Consider the following 22,500-nt stretch of genomic DNA (forward strand, 5'->3'; position numbering starts at 1 on the left):
TCGGCTAGCAGAGTCTGGCATCTGCAGATCAGGTGGCTCACACTTTCAATTTCAGTGTGGCAGAACCTGCATTTGTTGTTGTTACTGAGACCAGCCATTTTTTTTAAAGCGTTGGTCATTATGGCCTGGTCTTGTGCTGCTATTATCAGCCTCTCCTGATCGTAGTGGAGGGTTCCTTTGATGAGCCAGTTCAGAGAGCTCTCCTTGTCAATGTAGTCTTTGGAGAGCTCTTGCAGGAAAAACGTGGCACGTTGGTGTTCTGCCCACTCAGTTAAGTTGGTGTTCTGGAATTTCCGGGTGAATTTTGAACGGCTCTTTCTGGCTATTTTGGTGGCTAGTGTGTTTTCTGTTTCCCGTTCATCTACTATACAATCCTGTCCAAAATGCTGGGCCAGCTTAGTAATTGAGGTGTTTTTGCTGGCTTCGTTGGTATGGTGTTCCTGGACCCTGGCAATGTTTGGACTTAGGGAGTTTCTTAGGTATTGGCCGATGCTCACCATAGTGGCTCTGTGCTGGTGGTTAACTTCAGACAGTCCTAGGCCTCCCTCTCTTCTTGGCATATACATTCTTGGAAGGCACTGATTTCTGTAGATGACCTTGTGGAGTGTTAAAATTTTCCTTGTTTTTACATCTAATTTATTTATTTCGGTTTGAGGCCAGTCAATAATGCCAAAGCTGTAACTTAGCACTGGCATGGCAAGTTGGTTTATGGCAGTTATTTTGTTTTTGTTGGTGAGTTGCGTCTTGCAGATCTTCTTCAGACGGCTGAGGTATTCACTGCCTGCCTTCTTCCTCATGGTGGTATGCTGTATGCTGTCATTTTCCTCAATGCCAAGGTATTTGTATGGCTCATGCTCCATTAGGTCTCTGATTTCACTGGCCTCGTCTAGCTGGATGTTCTCGGTGTGGGTCTTTTTTCCACTGCGCTTTGTGCATTTAGCACATTTATCAAGGCCAAACTTCATCCCGATGTCATTGGAGAAGGTGTGTACAGCCTGGAGCAGTTGGTGGAGTTCTGCGTCAGAGCTTGCATAGAGCTTAAGGTCATCCATGAACAGTAGATGGTTCACTGCTTTGTTTGGGTCTTTTTTGCGAGCTTGACTTAGGTTGTACCCACTTTGGCACTTATTTAGGAGCTTACTGAGAGGGTTTATTGCCATACAGAAGAGAAGGGGGGATAGGCTGTCTCCTTGGAAGATTCCTCTTTTTATTCTGACCTTGGGGATGATGGTTTTCCCCTTGGTGTGGCTGAGTGTGATGTTTGTTTGCCACATTTGCATTTGTGTTGCCAGTGCTTGAGTGATGGTAGGGTGGACTTTATATAGCTCAAGACACTGTAGTATCCATGAGTGTGGCACGCTGTCGAATGCTTTTTGGTAGTCGATCCAGGCCACACTCAGGTTTCTTTGGCGTTTCTTGCAATCTTCCAAAATTGTTTAGTTGAGAAGAAGTTGATCTTTGGTACCAAAGCAGCTTTTTTTGCACCCAGTTTGCTCTTTCTCTAAGTAGTTGCCGGAGGATAGATGTTCATAGATGTTCTCGGCGATTAAGCCTGTGAAGAGCTTGTAGGTGGTACTGAGGCAGCATATTGGTCGGTATTTATTTGGGAGCTGAGTTTCATTGTTCTTTGGGATTAGGCTGGTGTCTCCCTCCAATAGCCATGATGGTGGGGCCTCTTTTTCCTTCAATAATCTGTTGAAGCAGTTCTTGTAATGTTGGTGGAGGGCAGTCAGTTGCTTCAGCCAGAAGTTGGCGACCTTGTCAATGCCAGGCTTTTTGTGGTTGCCAAAGTGTGACAATTTTCTTTCACCAGTGTGTGAAATAATGTGTTCGTTGAGGTTACTCTTTGTACGGAACCTTTTGCCACACTCATGGCATTCATGAGGTCTTTCACCAGTGTGTGAATGAGTGTGTCTGTTGAGTAGACACTTGTAACGGAAACTTTTACCACAGTGATGGCATTCACATTTGGAGATAAATTTTAGGTGGAATGGGTGGACATGAGGTGTGGAGGTGGAATTTTAAGGTAAGGGTTAGGGTAGAACAAATCAACACCAAGGCGGCTAGGTTCATTACAAATAATTACACTCGAACGCCTGGAATCACAACATGGATCAAAAACAGATAAACATGGAACCTCTTCACATACGCAGACAAGCACACATACACATATGTACAAGATCACAAACACTCACATTGACATTGATCCACATACATACTTACACAACGCAAACAGTCAACGTACTCGTAACATACACATCCATTAATACCAAACATATCACACAAACACTGACGCATACAAGCACGCTTACTTTCCACTCACCATACATGACTGGAACAGCCTCCTTCAACAGATTTTAGACTGCAGTACAATAGACGCATTCAGAAAACAAATACACACCAACACCAACAATTACACTTGATTCACTTCCCTCCCCTGCACACTCGGCTCCCCCGTCTCCCCAACAGCCAACACAAATATGCGTGTTATGCACCTGAAAGGTGCATAACACGAATTATTTATCCAGATCCAGATCCAAAAGAGCATTAGACGGAAATGTACTATCATAATGCAGGTACAGAAGAGGAAACTGTTGGGTGGATGTAGACCTCATGAACGGCTAGAGTGAGTTTAGCTGGTTAGGATATAAGTAAACAATGCACACAGATACTAGCATTAAAACATATCCTGACCCTGAAAACATCGCTCCCGAGCCTCAACACAGATTCACAACCTTAACTTTAACCACAGTGCACGACACTCACCGTCACCTGAACGACAAGTATCTCCGCTGCCTCCACACCGTCCCCAAAGCCTTCACACGCCGGGTTCCCTCCTTGACTGACAACTGTTCTCCTCCTCTCCTCCCTTTCGCGCTCCCCCTCCCCTCCCCTTCCTCTAGGATTGGTTATTACCCCAACTCTCCTCCTTTCTTTTTTCTTCTTCAACTACCTAACTATCACTACTTCCTCCTCCCACTCCCTTTGCATAAAATCCTAAGAACCTTTTTCCCTCTCCAACTACGTAACTATCACTTCACCTCTTCCTCTTCCTTGTTTCTTAATTACCTCCTTCAGCCTTCATCTACCCTGTCCTACCACACGTAGATTACTATTAGAAGTACGTAGTAGCAAACAGACACCCTCGCCATAGACCGCCAGGTCTTCTGGTGCCTGTTCTTCCTAAGTATTCATCTTTCTGCTGCTGCTCCTCCTCCTTTTCCAACTATTTAGCTATCACTCACCTCTTCCTCATTCTGGTTCCTCATTTAGCTCCTCTCTTTTCTCCTTCATATCTGCTGCTCTTCAAACTACATAACTATCACTTAACTACTTCTTTCTCCTCCTTTTCTTCGTCCAAGTTTCTTCATTAACTTCTCTTCCTCCTGTTCCTCCTTCATTACAACTTACCACTGCTCGCCATTATCGCACTACGCAACCATCACAACCATTGGTACACCGAAGTTATTTCAATAACAGAGTCGTCGATCACTGGAATAGACTCCCACCGTCAGTAGTTAACGCACAGAGTATCAATAGCTTTAAGTCTTCTTTGGATAAGTACTTCAGGGATATAAGATTATACTGACCCTTTTTCGCATGTTTTCAGACAGATTGCAGCAAGACCTCAACCTATATCCATATTATTCTCCCCCACAACCTAGATTGCAAGTAGCGTAAGTTAACAATAGAGTATAGCAACAGTTAATGTCCGCATGACAGGTGGAGTGAGGTGTGGGAACAGTAAGGTGACAGGGTACTGGTGCGTGCATAGTACCGCCGGTTAAATGAGGATCAAGCCTCCACCTGTGCCCCTGAAACTACACCTCACCCATCGTGGGTATTAGGGGGGTTTCTGGGGCTGCCCTGTGTAGGCCACTCGACCTCTTCCAGTCTCCCTGTATTTCTGTTTTCTTATGTTCTTATGTAATGAAGTCATTTTCCCCCACAGCTTAGGTTACCAGTAGTGTAAGTTAAGGGTAGTAATTTCCTCTTATTTCTCTCTTTACTGTAAAATTTCCATGTCCCTTTCTTCCTTAAAGGTACATGGTGTTCTCTTCTAACTATTTCCTGCCGGCACGTTGCCGGAGGGAGAGGTGGGTGGGGGGGAGCCTTCATCTTTTCTGTCCTGTCCTACCACACGTAGATTACTAGTAGTAGCGGTAGTAAACAGACACCCTCGCCATAGACCGATAGGTCATCTGGTGTCTGTCCTTCCTATGTATTCCTCCTCCTGTTCAGCGCCAACCCTCGGAGCCGCAGAGAAGGCCCAAAAGTGGTCAGTAAGGGAGGAGAGAGACCGGCACTGTGCTTCTATGGCTGTGGACGAGCCCTGCAGAGGTGGAAATGGCCAAGGGGAGTGTGTCAGGGCAGGGCTCGCGGGGTGTAGGCAGCAGGCCGGCTATAGCTGCGCCTGCTACTGGACAAGAGGAGTGACTTTTTTTTTTTTTTTTTTTTTTACGTCGTTTGCCTGTTGCGCCGGTAGGCATCTTCCTGGTGGGGCCTGATGGTCGGTCCAAGGCTTCTTCCAGGTGGGGCCTGATGGTCGGCCCAGCCCGTTCTGGCGCAGGCGAGTGTTTATAGTGGCACCATCTTGCATTGGCTCATGCTGCCCCCCGGAACTCGTTCTTGATTCGCTTGGACGGCTTCCTCTAGAGTCCGGGTTGATGGGTGGTCTTCAGGACAGCATGTGGGTAGTTTTAAGCCACTCGGCGGTGACTGAAAAATCCGAGTGGTAGCGTGGGGATTCGAACCCGCGTCGTCCATCACGCGGTGAATGTGGGCCCAGTACGCTACCAGCTCGGCCACCGCCTACCTACCGTGTAGCTTGTTGTGTGATATGTTTCCTCTTCAGGTAATGTAGTGTGATATGTTCCATTTCCAGATAATGTTGTGTGATATGTTTCCTCTCCAGGTAATGTTGTGTGATATGTTTCCTCTCCAGGAAATGTTGTGTGATATGTTTCCTTTCAAGGTAATATTGTGTGATATGCTCCCTCTCCAGGTAATGTTGTGTGATATGTTTCCTCTCCAGGTAATGTTGTGTGATATGTTTCCTTTCAAGGTAATATTGTGTGATATGTTTCCTCTCCAGGTAATGTTGTGTGATATGTTTCCTTTCCAGGTAATGTTGTGTGATATACTTCCTCTCCAGGTAATGTTGTGTGATATGTTTCCTTTCAAGGTAATATTGTGTGATATGTACTACCATTTACAAGTAATGTTGTGTGATATGTTTTCCTTCATAGTAATATTGTGTGATATGTTCCATTTCCAGGTAATGTTGTGTGATACGTTTCCTTTCCAGGTAATGTTGTGTGATATGTTCCCTCTCCAGGGAATGTTCTGTGATATGTTCCCTCTCCAGGTAATGTTGTGTGATAGGTTCCCTCTCCAGGTAATGTTGTGTGATATGTTCCCTCTCCAGGTAATGTTGTGTGATATGTTCCCTCTCCAGGTAATGTTGTGTGATATGTTCCCTCTCCACGTAATGTTGTGTGATATGTTCCCTCTCCAGGTAATGTTGTGTGATATGTTCCCTCTCCAGGTAATGTTGTGTGATATGTTCCCTCTTCACGTAATGTTGTGTGATATGTTCCCTCTTCAGGTAATGTTGTGTGATATGTTCCCTCTTCAGGTAATGTTGTGTGATATGTTCCCTCTTCAGGTAATGTTGTGTGATATGTTCCCTCTCCAAGTAATGTTGTGTGAAATGTTCCCTCTTCAGGTAATGTTGTGTGATATGTTCCCTCTTCAGGTAATGTTGTGTGATATGTTCCCTCTCCACGTAATGTTGTGTGATATGTTCCCTCTTCAGGTAATGTTGTGTGATATGTTCCCTCTCCAGGTAATGTTGTGTGATATGTTCCCTCTTCAGGTAATGTTGTGTGATATGTTCCCTCTTCAGGTAATGTTGTGTGATATGTTCCTCTCCACGTAATGTTGTGTGATATGTTCCCTCTTCAGGTAATGTTGTGTGATATGTTCCCTCTCCAGGTAATGTTGTGTGATATGTTCCCTCTTCAGGTAATGTTGTGTGATATGTTCCCTCTCCAGGTAATGTTGTGTGATATGTTCCCTCTTCAGGTAATGTTGTGTGATATGTTCCCTCTCCAAGTAATGTTGTGTGAAATGTTCCCTCTCAAGGTAATGGTGTGTGATATGTTCCCTCTCCAAGTAATGTTGTGTGAAATGTTCCCTCTCCAAGTAATGTTGTGTGATATGTTCCCTCTCCAAGTAATGTTGTGTGAAATGTTCCCTCTCCAAGTAATGTTGTGTGATATGTTCCCTCTCCAAGTAATGTTGTGTGAAATGTTCCCTCTCAAGGTAATGTTGTGTGATATGTTCCCTCTCCAAGTAATGTTGTGTGAAATGTTCCCTCTCCAAGTAATGTTGTGTGATATGTTCCCTCTCCAGGTAATGTTGTGTGATATGTTCCCTCTCAAAGTAATGTTGTGTGATATGTTCCCTCTCCAGGTAATGTTGTGTGATATGTTCCCTCTTCAGGTAATGTTGTGTGATATGTTCCCTCTCCAGGTAATGTTGTGTGATATTTTCCCTCTTCAGGTAATGTTGTGTGATATGTTCCCTCTCCAGGTAATGTTGTGTGATATGTTCCCTCTCCAGGTAATGTTGTGTGATATGTTCCCTCTCAAAGTAATGTTGTGTGATATGTTCCCTGTCCAGGTAATGTTGTGTGATATGTTCCCTCTCCAGGTAATGTTGTGTGATATGTTTCCTCTCCAGGTAATGTTGTGTGATATGTTTCCTCTCCAGGTAATGTTGTGTGATAAGTTTCCTCTCCAGGTAATGTTGTGTGATATGTTTCCTCTCCAGGTAATGTTGTGTGATATGTTTCCTCTCCAGGTAATGTTGTGTGATATGTTTCCTTTCCAGGTAATGTTGTGTGATATGTTTCCTCTCCAGGTAATGTTGTGTGATATGTTTCCTTTCCAGGTAATGTTGTGTGATACGTTTCCTCTCCAGGTAATGTTGTGTGATATGTTTCCTTTCCAGGTAATGTTGTGTGATATGTTTACTATCCAGGTAATGTTGTATGAAATGTTCCCTCTCCAGGTAATGTTGTGTGATATGTTTCCTTTCCAGGTAATGTTGTGTGATATGTTTACTATCCAGGTAATGTTGTATGAAATGTTCCCTCTCCAGGTAATGTTGTGTGATATGTTTCCTTTCCAGGTAATGTTGTATGAAATGTTCCCTCTCCAGGTAATGGTGTGTGATAAATTTATTCTCCAGGTAATATTGTGTGATGAGTTTCCTTTCCAAGTAATGTAGTGTGATATTTTTCCTCTCCAGGTAATGTTGTGTGATATGTTTCCTTTCCAGGTAATGTTGTGTGATATGTTACCTTTCCAGGTAATGTTGTGTGATATGTTTCCTTTCCAGGTAATGTTGTGTGATATGTTTCCTTTCCAGGCAATGTAGTGTGATATGGTCCCTCTCCAAGTAATGTTGTGTGAAATGTTTATTCTCCAGGTAATGTTGTGTGATAAGTTTCTTTTCCAAGTAATGTAGTGTGATATGTTTCCTTTCCAGGTAATGTGTGATATGTTCCCTCTCCAGGTAATGTTGTGTGATAGGTTTACTCTCCAGGTAATGTTGTGTGATATGATTCCTCTCCAGGTAATGTTGTGTGATATGTTTCCTCTCCAGGTAATGTTGTGTGATATGTTTCCTCTCCAGGTAATGTTGTGATATATGTTTCCTCTCCAGGTAATGTTGTGTGATAAGTTTACTCTCCAGGTAATGTTATGTGATATGTTTCCTCTCCAGGTAATGTTGTGTGATATGTGCCATCTCCAGGTAATGTTGTGTGATATGTTCCCTCTCCAGGTAATGTTGTGTGATACGTTTCCTCTGTAGGTAATGTTGTGTTATATGTTTCCTTTCCAGGTAATGTTGTGTGAAATGTTTCCTCTCCAGGTAATGTTGTTTGATATGTTTCCTCTCCAGGTAATGTTGTGTGATATGTTTCCTTTCCAGGTAATGTTGTGTGATATGTTTCCAGGTAATGTTATGTGATATGTTTCCAGGTAATGTCGTGTGATATGTTTCCACGTAATGTCATGTGATATGTTTCCAGTTAATGTCGTGTGATATGTTTCCAGGTAATGTCGTGTGATATGTTTCCAGGTAATGTCGTGTGATATGTTTTCAGGTAATGTCGTGTGATATGTTTCCAGGTAATGTCGTGTGATATGTTTCCAGGTAATGTCGTGTGATATGTTTCCAGGTAATGTCGTGTCATATGTTTCCAGGTAATGTTGTGTGATATGTTTCCAGGTAATGTTATGTGATATGTTTCCAGGTAGTGTCGTGTGAAATGTTTCCACGTAATGTCATGTGATATGTTTCCAGGTAATGTCGTATGATATGTTTCCAGGTAATGTTGTGTTATATGTTTCCAGTTAATGTCGTGTGATATGTTTCCAGGTAATGTCGTGTGATATGTTTCCAGGTAATGTCGTGTGATATGTTTCCAGGTAATATCGTGTGATATGTTTCCAGGTAATGTCGTGTGATATGTTTCCAGGTAATGTCGTGTGATATGTTTCCAGGTAATGTCGTGTGATATGTTTCCAGGTAATGTCGTTTGATATGTTTCCAGGTAATGTCGTGTGATATGTTTCCAGATAATGTTGTGTGATATGTTTCCAGGTAATGTCGTGTGATATGTTTCCAGGTAATGTCGTATGATATGTTTCCAGGTAATGTTGTGTGATATGTTTCCAGGTAATGTCGTGTGATATGTTTCCAGGTAATGTCGTATGATATGTTTCCAGGTAATGTCGTGTGATATGTTTCCAGGTAATGTCGTGTGATATGTTTCCAGGTAATGTCGTGTGATATGTGTCCAGGTAATGTCGTGTGATATGTTTCCAGGTAATGTAGTATGATATGCTTCCAGGTAATGTAGTGTGATATGTTTCCAGGTAATGCATCGTTATATGTTTCCAGGTAATGTCGTGTGATATGTTTCCAGGTAATGTCGTGTGATATGTTTCAGGTAATGTTGTGTGATATGTTTCCAGGTAATGTTGTGTGATATGTTTCAGGTAATGTCGTGTGATATGTTCCAGGTAATGTCTTGTTATATGTTTCCAGGTAATTTCGTGTGATATGTTTCCAGGTAATGTCGTGTGATATGTTTCAGAGTAATGTTGTGTAACCGATAACCGCTGTTTCAGAGTAATGTCGTGTTGATTAGATGTTTCCAGAGTAATGTTGTGTGATATGTTTCAGGTAATGTCGTGTGATATGTTTCCAGGTAATTAGTTGTGTCCATAAAAGCTGTTTCAGGGTAATGCTCTACTTTGGGTGAATGTTTCATTAAAATAGGGTAATGACGCTTATTAGTGATATATTGTCAGCTGCAATGTCGTGTTTTAAATTTCAGTTCAAGGTCGTGTTTTTAAGGCTGGACTGTTTTAGGCTACTACTCAGAAGGCTGCACTGTATCAACTGTGTTGCCTACTGTAGAATGCTACGTAGCAACTCACAGGGGTACTTTGTAGGCCACTTACAGGGCACTCTGGCTACTCAGACGAATGGCTGAGGAAAAGGAGGAGGAGGGGGAGGAGGAGGAGGAAGGTGGCCAGGATGAATGTGAGAGTGGCGGCACGCGTGTGACATGCGGCGGCCGGCCAGGCCAGTGTGGCTGTGTGCTGGTTGGCAGGTGGACACGGGCAGTGCGCACACCGCCGCGCCGCGCCTCGCCACACATGCAGCTGTTGGGGCAGGAGCTGCGGGGCCTCGTGGGCGGCGTGCTGGGCGTAGGCCGCGTGGTGGCGGCGGGGCTGGCGGGCCTGGCGGGGCTCGTAGTGGGGCCGCCCACACTGCTGCTCGTGGGCCTCGACTCGTCGGGCAAGACCACGGCGCTGCTGTGGCTCAATTACGGCCACTACGTGAACGCCGTGCCCGCCGTCGGCTTCAACTGCGAATGTTTGCGGCGCGGCAGCTGCTCCTGGGTGGCATGGGACGTGGGTGGCGCTGAGCGCGTGCGACCCCTTTGGTGCGCCTACACGCGCGGCGCCGAGGCGGTGCTGTTCGTGGTGGATGCCAGCAGCGGCGAGGAGCGGCTGGAGGAGGCGCGCCACGAGTTGCACGTCTTGGTGCGCCGGCAAGCGGCACAGAGCGCCGCGCTGCGCCGCTCACGGCCGCCGCTGCTGGTGCTGGCCAGCAAACAGGATCTGCCGGGGGCCAGGATTCCCGCCGCCATGGCTGACGCCCTCGGCCTGCACGACCTGCCGCCCGCCCAGCCCTGGGGCCTTGCACCCGCCTGTGCCGTTACCGGCGAGGGTCTGCCCGAGGCCATGGACCTCCTGCGCCGCCTCCTCCTCAAGGCACGCCGGGCCTCGCTCTCACGGGGCTGACTTGCGGGTCACCCTATGCTTCCCGCCGCCCCCACCTCCTTCAGTTTATCCCTGCCCAGCCCCGCACCAAACCCCTGGACCCCCGAGGCGTGAGGCGATGGAGCCCGAGTACTCGTATGGGGACAGGCGGGGAACTACAGACAACTGAGTGCCACTGGTGGCTGACGTATGTGATAATGTATGTGTGTGTGTGTGTGTGTGTGTGTGTGTGTGTGTGTGTGTGTGTGTGTGTGTGTGAAGCGTGCATGCAGTGTTTGAAGGGGTGTATTTATAATATTTATTGTGCAATAGCCAGAAACGTCACACATACACAAGCACGTAGCCCGTACCCAGAGATCCGTCACTTGTGAGTCGCTCATCCGGGAAAAGTAATAGTTGGCAATCGTGAGACTATTGTGTGATCAGACCATTACACACACACACACACACACACACACACACACACACACACACACACACACACACACACACACACACACACACACACACACCGCTCCGGTAGCTCAATCGGTTAGAGCGCAGCGCTGCAAGGCTTCACGGTCAAACAGGCGGCGGTTCGAGCCCCGCTCAGGCCGGATTCTTTCCGTTGACTAGGAGTGGTTACTGTCCCCCCTTGAGCAAGGGGGATGGGGTGTGTGGTGTGTGAGGTCCTGGCAGTACCCAGAGATCGACGATAAAGAGCATGCACTTGCTCATATCGGGAGGGTACCTGCTGGTGAAAGCAAGTCCAACTCGTGATCAGGCCTTGGTGAATTACACACACACACACACACACACACACACACACACACACAGGCTCTGGTCAGTGTTACATGTAGTACAACTGTATTATACGTACGCGCATCCCTTGAGACAAATGTATATGTAAATAGCCGTATTTATAAAGATGTAGGAAATATATTTTGTTATACTGTTGAAACTATGTGGAAGTATTATTATCTTTACCACTCTTCTATCGATCTACGTTGGACGCGCACAGAAACTAATTCTCCTTTCATCATTATAGGACAAAACCAGGCACGGAAAAAAAACGAGAAAAACAAGAACAACAGCACCATAAAAAATACGAGTAGAAAGGAAGAACCAGATTAAGAACTAGAAAAAGATCAAGAACACGAATAACTAGAAGAACCAGCAGATCAAGAACAGGAGGAAGAACAAGAACCAGTAAAAATAAGAGGAAAAAAAACACAGACGGAGAAAGTGAACGTAAACAACATTACAAAGAGCAGTATATTAAAACTAACCGCGTGACCTGCTATGCCTCCTGACCCTCCCTGACCTGACCTGACCTCTTGTTTACCGTGACCGTGACCTCTGACCGCTCGTGACCCTTTATGACCCCCGCTGTCCCCACCAAAACAATCGAACAGAGAGGATTGAGAGAGCTTCAAAACATCTATTGACCCTCTTGGTAAAGTAACACGCAAACAGGTGATGTGGTGGTGGTGGTGGTAGTAGTAGTAGTAGTAGTAGTAGTAGTAGTAGTAGTAGTAGTAGTAGTTGAAGTAGTAGTTGAAGTGATAATAGATGTAGTTGTTGCTGTTGTTGTTGTAATAGTAGTAGTAGAAGTGGTAGCAGCAGTAGTAGAAGTAGTAGCAGCAGTATAGTAGTAGTAGTAGTATACAGCACTAGCAGCAGTAGTAGAAGTAGTAGCAGCAGTATAGTAGTAGTAGTAGTAGTAGTAGTGGTAGTGGTAGTGAAATATCATGCTTTGGGGGAGGAGGAGAGGGATATGCTAGCACTTCCCCCAAGACTGGGTGGGATGGGGATCACCAACCCTGAGAAGCTGGCAGATAAGAAGAACCAAAACTCCATCAGCCTTACCAGGTCACTCATCAACAGGATCATCGCTCAGGAGGCAGAGGGCGAGATAGACCAAACAGAAATAAGAGATATTAAAAGAAAAATCTCAGAAGAAAGGCAACAGGCCCAAAAAGACGAGCTGGACCGTCTTACACACCACTTGTCCACAGAAATGGGTAGAAAAATACACACAGCACAGGAGGCAGGCGCCTCTAACTGGCTAACGTCATTACCAATCAGAGCAAAGGGCTTCAGCCTCAACAAACAAGAATTTGTCGACGCCATTGCTCTGAGATATGGCTGGCCGATTGAGGGACTGCCTGATCTCTGTGCATGTGGATCACCAAATGATGTCACCCACACCATGAGATGTAAAAAAGGAGGCTTCGTCTGTATTCGACACGATGAAGTGAGGGATCTGACAGCCAGCATGCTCGGGGAGGTATGCCAAGACGTCACTACCGAGCCGGCACTGCTTCCCCTGGACGGCGAACACCTTCGGTACAGGACGGCCAATACCTCACAGGAGGCACGGGTTGATGTAAGTGCCCGCGGATTCTGGGTGCGCGGACAGCGGGCGTTCATGGACATCCGCATATTCGACCCGATGGCTGCCTGTCACCGTGAGCTGCCCCTGCAAGCCGCCCACCACAGGAACGAGCAGGAGAAGACAAGGGCATACGGTGAAAGAATCCAACATGTGGATCAGGGCAGCTTCACCCCCCTTGTCTTCACCACATCCGGCGGGATGGGTCCCAGGGCCCAATGCTTCTACGCACGCCTCGCGGAGCTAATCTCAGAAAAGAAGCATCAGCCAAGGAGCCACGTTGTCGCCTGGATGAGGTGTCGCCTCTCGTTCTCCCTGCTCAGGTCGGCCATCCTATGTCTCAGGGGCACCAGACACTCTGGCCCAAAAGCCACCAACATCTCCAATATGGACTATGAAGCCACAGTGGTGGAGAGTGACATTAGGGTGGGTCGGGAGTGACTTGAGTAGGGAAGGAAAGGGGGATCTAGACGTAATAGACGATAGGTGATTTAGTGTCAGGTAGTATTAGCGATATGGTTGGATGCCACAGTCATTAGCGAACAGAGTTGGGGCTAATGACCTCCAAACTATGGAGCCCTCCATGATTATGTGTCGGGAAAATAAACATGGGTGGAGGTATCATTTATGTAGTAGTAGTAGTAGTAGTAGTAGTAGTAGTAGTAGTAGTAGTAGTAGTGGTTGTTGTTGTTGTTGTTGTTGTTGTTGTTGTTGTTGTAGCACGAAGAAAAAGAAAAAATAGAAAAAGAAAAGAAGAAAAAGAAAGGAAAAAAACAAAAAAAACAAAAAAACAAAAAAGAAAAACAAAACAAGAAAAGAAAGAAAGGAAAAAGAAGAACAAATGCAAAAACAAAACAAAACAACAAAAACAAAAACAAAACATCAAAACAAAAAGAATAAAAAAGGAGAGCAAAACAGAGCACCCACACAAAACGTTGGTTACTCAGGAGAAAGCCGCCAGAAACGTTCCTCACAGCCCCACCAACACACACACGCGGCACTGGAGAAAGCGTCGCTGATTTCACGTTGGGCGACACGCTGGCGGCTGGTTCATATAATTATCCATTTTATAAGTTTCTCTCTTAGCTTCCAGGACTTTTTTATAACTTAATTCCATATCATATTTTTCTATCTCTTAACACAACTCCCAGACCTTGTAAGCATAACTGAATTTGGCATCATATTGTATTTATTTTATTTATTTACAAGCTTCTCTCTCACACACGGTTTCTTTTTTTTTTCATAACTGAATTTCGCATCATATATTCATTTATCTCTACCGCAATTCCGAGGTATTTTCTATGTATCTTTCACTTTAACCTCATATTGTATTTATTTTATTTATTTACAATCTTCTCTCTCACACAAGGCTTCCATATATTTTTTTTTTTTATAACTGAATTTCACATGATATATTAATTTATCTCTGATACAATTCCAAGGTGCCGTCTATGTCTCTTTCAGTTGAACCTCATTGTATTTATTTTATTTATTTACAAGCTTCCTTCTCTCACACAGTTTCCAGATTTTTTTATAACAGGATTTCACATCATTTATTTATTTCTGACATAGTTCCAAGATGCTTTCTATGTATCTCTGAGTTTACCATCGTTGTTTCGTGTATTTAATTTCTTTCACACGGCTTTCATAGTTTCCAAGCATCATTAAACTTAAAACAATATTATTCTGTTTATTTTCTCTCTCTCATGGTTTTTATAGCCTCTAAGTATCAATATGATTGATTAATAGTTTATTGTTGCAAGTAAACAACAAAGGAGAAGGGAGGAACTACTTTAACTCACCTGCATCGAGTATATATTAAGTATTGGCTTCGTATACCGTCTAACTTGGTATGTCCCTCTAATTATACGCATTATTTATCACTCTTTAGCATAACAACATCTAATTAACTACATGCATTCTTAATCATATCTAGCGTAACAACATCATTATTAGACAAATCGCTAAGATAACACAAACTACCTTTCTACTGGGTGGCTGAAGTGGTAGCGTGCTGGGCCCACATTCACCACGTGATGGACGACACGAGTTCGAATCCCCACGCTACCACCTCGGATTTTTCAGTTACCGCCGAGTGGCTTAAAACTACCCATGCACATGCTGTCCTGAAGAACACCCATCAACCCGGACTCTAGAGGAAACCGTCCAAGAATCAAGAACAAGTTCCGGGGGGCAGCATGAGCCCAGAAAAGATGGCGCCACTATAAACACTTGCCTGCGCCATGACGGGCTGGGGCCGAATACCATCCAGGCTCCTCAAGCAAGCCTACCGGCGCAATAGGCGGAGACGTAAAAAAAAAAAAAAAAAACAGCCCATGCAATAAGTATCAAGCATTAAATTTATCGGTTCCGTCTGTCCTTCAAATTCTAGTACTCATTCCTTATCATTCATAGCATAACATCATTAGTAGAGATATAGCTAAAATAACCCAGTCCGTTCTTTCTGTTTAAGCCCATTCATTAAGTTTGTGTTGGCTCCGAATCGTCACACCTGGTCTGTCCCTCTAAATATGCGCAGTTCACTTTAAATCATAATAACATCAATAGTATAGAGAAATCGCTAAAATAACACTAATTCCCTTCCTACTTAGGTTCATTCATTAGTAGAGTGCATTAATTATTACTTCCGAACACTCCAAACTAGGTTGTCCCTCTAATTATACGTATGCCTAATCATTCATAGCGTAACAGCATCGTTGGTGAGAAATCGTGAAATAACTCCCATAACACTCTTCCCCCTTCATAAAATATCTCCACATTCAATAAGTATCGAGTATTTAGTAGATTAGCGCCGTCTGTCCTTCTAAGTATACGTATTCCTAATCATTCTTTAGCATAACAACATCATTTTAGTGAAGAAACCGCTGAAATAACTCACATAACACTCTTTCCCCCTTCATGAAATATCTCCTCATTCACTAAGTATCGAGTATTTAGTAGATTAGCTCCGTCTGCCTTTCTAAGTATACATATTCCTAATCATTCCTTAGCATAACAACATCATTTTAGTGAAGAAACCGCTGAAATAACTCACATAACACTCTTCCCCCTACATAAAATATCTCCTCATTCACTAAGTATCGAGTATTTAGTAGATTTGCTCCATCTACCCTTCTAAGTATACGTATTCCTAATCATTCCTTAGCATAACAACATCATTAGTTGAGAAATCGCTTAAATAACACACATAACTCTTCCTCCGTCACCTCGTTCACCAAGTATCGCTCAGTTTCAAGCCACGGGTCAGTCGTCTCGCCCCGCGCGGTCCAGGCGTGTCCGTAAACTTTTGAGAGATCTTAGAAACTTTCTCACGGAAGTCCCCCATCGTCGGTCACTCACTCCTTCCCACTCCTGCTCACTTTCTCCTACTCTAACCTCATTTTCCCTCCTCCTCCGTCATTTTCCTCGGCTGTTGAATGCCCGGAGAAGCGCCTTTAGGATGTTTTAGCGTATTTCTAACCTTTTCTGTCCGTATTTACTCTTTGCTTGTGCCTAAAATGAGATGAATGTGCCTATAACTTCATTCTCCCTCCCTCCCTCGGCTGCTGAATGCCCAGAGATGCACCGTAAGCATGTTTTTGGCGTATTTCCAACCTTTTCCGTCCGTATTTACTCGCTGCTTGTGCCTAAAATGAGATAAATGTGCCTATAACCTCATTCTCCCTCCCTCGTCATTTTCCTCGGCTGCTGAATGCCCAGAGACGCTCCTCTAAGATGTTTTGGCGTATTTCTAACCTTTTATGTACGTGTTTACTCGCTGTTTGCGCCTAAAATGAGATAAATGTGCCTATAACCTCATTCTCACTCCCTCGTCATTTTCCTCGGCTTCTGAATGCCCAGAGATATATGCACCATAAGCATGTTTTCGGCGTATTTCTAACCTCATCTGTCCTTATTTACTTGCTGTTTGTGCGTAAAATGAGATATATATGAAACAGTACAGTCTCTTCATGCGTGTGGCGAGGACATTGAGATCTCGGAAAATTTCACATACCTTGCTAGCGTAGTTCATAACAGAGGTGAGTCTCGCCCAGGAATAAGTCTTTCAGCGGATTGACTTGGCCCACGGTGCTATGGGCTCGCTCAGCACAAGTATATGGTGAGGGGAGAGAATGGAGAGAGGAGAAAGTGAGAATGAGAGAGAGAGAGAGAGAGAGAGAGAGAGAGAGAGAGAGAGAGAGAGAGAGAGTGAGAGAGGGGGGGGGGGGGGGCAGCAGCACCCATTATGCCTCGCGTTCCTCCCCAGAAAGCTGATAAAACACGGAGAGGTCAAGTTTGGAGCATGTCTTGAGGCGGCAGAAAAAAAATAGAGAAAAAAGATGTATAGGTGAGTGTGGCGCCAGGTAGAGAGTGAGGAGGAGCTTATTGTTTTTATTATTATTATTATTATTATTATTATTATTATTATTATTATTATTAGTAGTAGTAGTAGTAGTAGTTGTTGTTGTTGTTGTTGTAGTTGTAGTAGTAATAGTAATAGTAGTAGTAGTAGTACAGTAGTAGTAGTAGTAGTAGTAGTAATATTAGTAGTTGTAGTAGTAGTAGTAGTAGTAGTAGTAGTAGTAGTAGTAGTAGTAGTAGTAGTAGTAGTAGTAGTAGTAGTAGTATTAGTAGTAGTATTAGTATTAGTAGTATTAATATGGTTGAGGCTAATGACCTCCAAACTATGGAGCCCTCCATGATTATGTGTCGGGAAAATAAACATGGGTTGAGGTATCATTTATGTTGTAGTAGTAGTAGTTGTAGTAGTACGTAGTAGTAGTAGTAGTAGTAGTAGTAGTAGTAGTAGTAGTAGTTGTTGTTGTTGTTGTTGTTGTAGCCGAGAGAGAGAATTATCTTGTTAGTACCTTCATTTTCACAGCTACTAAATTATTACCGACACCACCACCACCACCACCACCACCACCACCAACAACAACAACAACAACAACAACAACAACAACAACCTCAATACTTTCACTATATATTTGTCACCCGGAGCAGTTCAACCAAATAAACAGTTTCTTCACCAACACAATGGGTTAAGCTATGCGAGGAATGGGAGCGAGGCGTACGTCGATCCTCTATATGCAAGGTTTAAAGTGTCAATTGCAGTTATGTATAAGGTCTATGGAAAGTTGTTATAGAGTCGACATAAAGAGGATTAGGAGGGAAGTTGTATAAAGAGTTGTCTGGTTTAGCAAATGGATGTCTTTTTAATAGGGTAGTATAATTATGTGATCTACTTCTATCAATCTGTCTATCTATCTATCTATCTATCCATCTATCTGTCTGTCTATCTTTATTTTTCTATCTATCGAGAAGGAGAGATAAAGAGAAGAAGAAGAAGAAGAAGAAGAAGAAGAAGAAGAAGAAGAAGAAGAAGAAGAAGAAGAAGAAGAAAGAGGAGGAAAAAGAAGAAGAAAAAGAAGAAGAAAAAGAAGAAGTAAAAGAAGAAAAAGAAAAAAGAAAAGGAAAAGGAAAAAAGAAAAAAAAGAAAAAAAAAAGAGATGATGATGATGATGATGATAGAGGAAGAGGAAGAAGAGGAGGAGGAGGAGGAGGAGGAGGAGGAGGAGGAGGAGGAGAAGGAAGAGGAGGAGAAGGAAGAGGAGGAGGAAATGAATTAAGAGGGACCATATTTATTATTCTTGTCTGTGTGGTCTCAACATCTATGTAAATATGTGTACATGTCTGCGTAGCGGGAAGCCCTAAACGTAGGTAAATAGCTATAAATATTTCCCTTGTCTGGTGCAGTGTTGACTTTCCTAATCATGGGGTATGCAGCTCTATATTGCTTTAATTTATATGTGAGTTACTGAGCCTCAAGGCATATATATATATATATATATATATATATATATATATATATATATATATATATATATATATATATATATATATATATATATATATATATATATATATATATATAGTAAATATTTTGTCTGTCAGTCCATAGGGATTTAAATGCCATGGGAAAGCGGCCTGCCTAAAAAAATCGACTTCACATTATGGCAGATAAAACGTATTAGGCCTATCAAGACAAAAGTTCGGACAATGAAGAACTTTTTAAATATAACCACATAAAGGAGTAGTAAAACCTTCCTGAAAGTTTATTTTAATCCTGTGCTTATAAACAAACCGAGAAGTAGACTTAATTGCCGGATGTAGGCCTATAGGTAAACAATTAATAAACAATCAACATTAAATAACACACAACAAAATATATAGCCTACAATAAGCAATTAGATAAACACAAAACAATTCAATATAACAGAAAATTAATTGATCATATGAGTGTGTGGAACGTAGCCTATAGAGTTAATTGCTGGAGGCAAACTATTAACAAAAACAACAACAGCAATAGGCTAGTAGATATAAACAATAGACCCACAGATGATCGATGTTCTCGAAGGCTGCTTAATTACACCTGTAGCACCGATTAATTAGCCACTACTAAATCGTTGTGGCCATGTGTGGGGTGGATGTTATTTAATTTTGACTGATAATTCATTTTTTTCCTTCTCCAAACGGTTTCTGTTCTATGCATTCACCACACATGCAGAGCAGTGAAACTAAGCACAACGCAAGGAATACCCCCTCTAAGACTTCTGGAATATTTTAAACTATCAAATAAACCGAAACTAAAAGGAAATAAGGGAAAATAGATCATTGAGGTGAGTGGAGCGTCGACTTGGTGGATGTAAACAAACAGGCGGGGCGGCGAAGAGGAAGAGGAGGCGAGGCAGGCATTGTTGAGGGTCGGCCACACGCCCTGGCGCCCACACACCCACCATGCAGCTGTCCGTCAACACCAAAGCCCAGACCCTGCTGCTGGAGGTGGCGGAGGACCTGGAGCTGGAGAACTTCAAGGCGCTGGTGGAGGTGGAGGTGAGGGCGGCGGGCAGAGGAAAAGGGAAAACTGGCAGTGATGGGTTTGTTGTCCTCGTGTCCATTATTGCGTCACGGTGCTTGTCTTTGTGTGCTTGTGGGTGCTGCGTCACGCCCACGGGGGAGGGTTTGGTGTGGCGAGTAATAGTGAGTGAGGGGATGTGATGGAAAGCGAAGTGTGGGATTAAACAGAAGACAGGCGGACCCACGAAGCAGTTCACTGGGATATAGGGCAACGAAAGGTGTGTGTGTTTGTGTGTGTGTGTGGTTGGGTGAGTGTGTGTGTGTGTGTGTGTGTGTGTGTGTGTGTGTGTGTGTGTGTGTGTGTGTGTGTGTGTGTGTGTGTGTGTGTGTGTGTGTGTGTGTGTGTGAGTACAGGTGAGTTTTATTAAATGATGTTAGGTTAAGTACAATTTGTCTGACTGTAATCCAGCTTAGGTGTGTTTAGGTCAGCTTGCTCCAGTTGTGGGTACAAGAGGTCATATCTTCAAGCTTGCTCATGTTCGTTGTTCCCTTGAGTGCCGCTGTGGTTTCTTCACAGTTCATGTTGGGGGGTAGGGGGGGCTGGAGTGGCGGAGGGGGAGGCGGACTTCTTGTAAAGTATTACCGAAATGAATTCCCAATGAACTTTCCAGCCTATGTCTTATTGGATTATGTTCTGTTGTTTGATGAGGTTGGATAGGCTGGCGCATTGGTTGCTGAGACCTTTCGGTTCTTTACCTGACGGTTTACTGAAGCATGGCTCATAGGGAAAGGTCATCCAGGTAAGCTGAGGACATAGTACGCAGCCACACTCAGGGCCTCCCATTTGGCGCATTACATGCATGTGCGCAGAACCCCATGTATCAATCACCTGTATTTCCAAGTAAAGTTTCTGTTTCTTTTTTTTTTTTTTTTTTTTACCGGCTTCACTCCCAGTTGCCTGCCACCGCGGCACACTGCTATCATGCACGACAAAATGGATCACATTTGACCTGTGTGCTTCAGTACCTCCTCTTCTGTCCAAACGTTTAAAGTGTCACTGAGTCGGTATGGGCAGCATTGTCCAATGCCCACAACACCAAATTTCAATAAATTGGAGGCCATGGTGACATGTGGCAATCAGTAGGTCACTCCTGGGTCAATTGAAATCAGGGCTAGATGCCAGTCATCAAAAATAGGTTTACTTCATAACCAAAATTACCTAGTAACAGTAATTCTTTGCTGCAATAAAAAATAGTTGCAGCTGCATGGGTACGAGAGGAACACCTTAATGCTCAGCCAATGATGTTTTGCTACCATCATATTCATTTCAAATTTAGCTATTTCTCAGCCACTCATAGTTTCAAGTTAGCTAGTGGATGGGTAGGTATTAAGATTAATTAAAGCTACCAAGTTAATTAAAAACCAACTGCTAATAGAGGGGGCCCTCCTACCTGCCACAGGAGGCCTTTCCCCTATTGACCCCTAGATTTTAGTGAATGATAACAATTATTGCAGAAGTGAGTCATGTGCAACAAAAGTGATAGTAAGGAATGTTTGAGAGCACTGAGATTTATCGGAAAAAGTGTCGACCACCTGCTCGTGTTGTTGTTTCTGAAAAGGATAAGGAGTAAAACAGGTGATCCACAGCCCTGATCAAAGAGGCAGACATTTTCTATCGATATTTATCACACCAACTCAACGTGATAACTTCCTGCCTCCCGTGGCCCCGCTGCACACGACTTTCTGCTATTGTTCATCACTGTGCTATCCAAAGCCCTTGTGCAAGAATTAAACAGTATCTTCTTTCATTCCTTTCGCTGATGAACTCCGAAATAGCCTTCCTGTGTCTGTATTTTCTACTGCCTACGACTTGAACACTTTCTTGAATGGAGTATCAAGACACCTCTCCAACTGATTCTGACCCTCCTTCGGCTACTCTTACTATATAAAATAATAGTCTGTCCAAATTAACTTAGCCAATTTGCACCGAGAAGCCCCTCCCCCATACTGGCTAGGCTCCGCCCCCCTCTCACCTGATTGGCTGTTGATGACATCATACATTGTATCAAAGACACGTACAAAATATATATGATTGAGATAATCTAGCTAGTTTCATGATTAAGAAATATTCGTAATATAATTGAATGACGCCACTCTAACAATCAATGACATCACCTGAGAAACAAAGTACAATCATAATATTGCCATTTTCAATGGAGAACGGGCCCTTCAAAGTAAGCATTGAAGACGATAGTAGGCTACCTATTAAGTAATGCACACTTTCGGTCATTATTTCCTACATAGCTCATTCACATAGGCATATCATATCCAATCACCATAAAGAAAGAAAAGGCTCATCATTTATTCCTTCCTGTCGCCTAACTGACGTTTCTTTTTCTTCAGCAGGCCATCCCTGCTTGAGGAGTATAGGAGTCAAGGGAGGGCGTCAGGGGGGAAGGGGGATATAATAGGAAGTAAAAGATAAAGAAGGGAGGAGGCATACTGGTGATGACCATGTAAAGGGGGGAGGCGGTGTAAGCGGCCAGCGTTCGAGAGCGACGTCCTGGAGGACATGGGTTCAAGTTCCGCCCACCGCTACAAGCTGACAATTATCAGTCATCGCCGAGTGACCAATGACTACCACACACTGTTCTGAAGTCTGACGACCATCTATCACCCCGGACTCTAGATTAACTCTCTAAAGAGGATCTAGAATGAGCTTTGGAGGAGAGCATGGGCCAAGCAAGATGGCGCCACTATAAAACACTTGCCTGCGCCATAACGGGCTGGGGCAGACCACCAGGCCTCACCAAGAAAGCCTACCGGCGCCATAGGTTAAACGTAACGAAAAAACAATAGGTCGGTGTTAAAGATTTTTCAGTGGCCATCAGCCGA

The 22,500-nt window shown here is 43.8% G+C and overlaps 1 protein-coding gene across 1 annotated transcript; it reads left to right on the top strand.

Annotated features, from left to right (window-relative positions):
* The first annotated feature begins 9,569 nt into the window (after positions 1-9,569).
* Positions 9,570-11,316, top strand: LOC126990217 (ADP-ribosylation factor-like protein 4C). Its single transcript, XM_050848758.1, has one exon. It carries the CDS (start codon positions 9,570-9,572, stop codon positions 10,392-10,394), a length of 825 nt encoding a protein of 274 aa, XP_050704715.1. The 3' UTR covers positions 10,395-11,316.
* The last annotated feature ends 11,184 nt before the right edge of the window (positions 11,317-22,500 follow it).

This window comes from Eriocheir sinensis, unplaced genomic scaffold, assembly GCF_024679095.1.
Source record: "Eriocheir sinensis breed Jianghai 21 unplaced genomic scaffold, ASM2467909v1 Scaffold15, whole genome shotgun sequence".
Lineage (NCBI taxonomy): Eukaryota > Metazoa > Arthropoda > Malacostraca > Decapoda > Varunidae > Eriocheir > Eriocheir sinensis.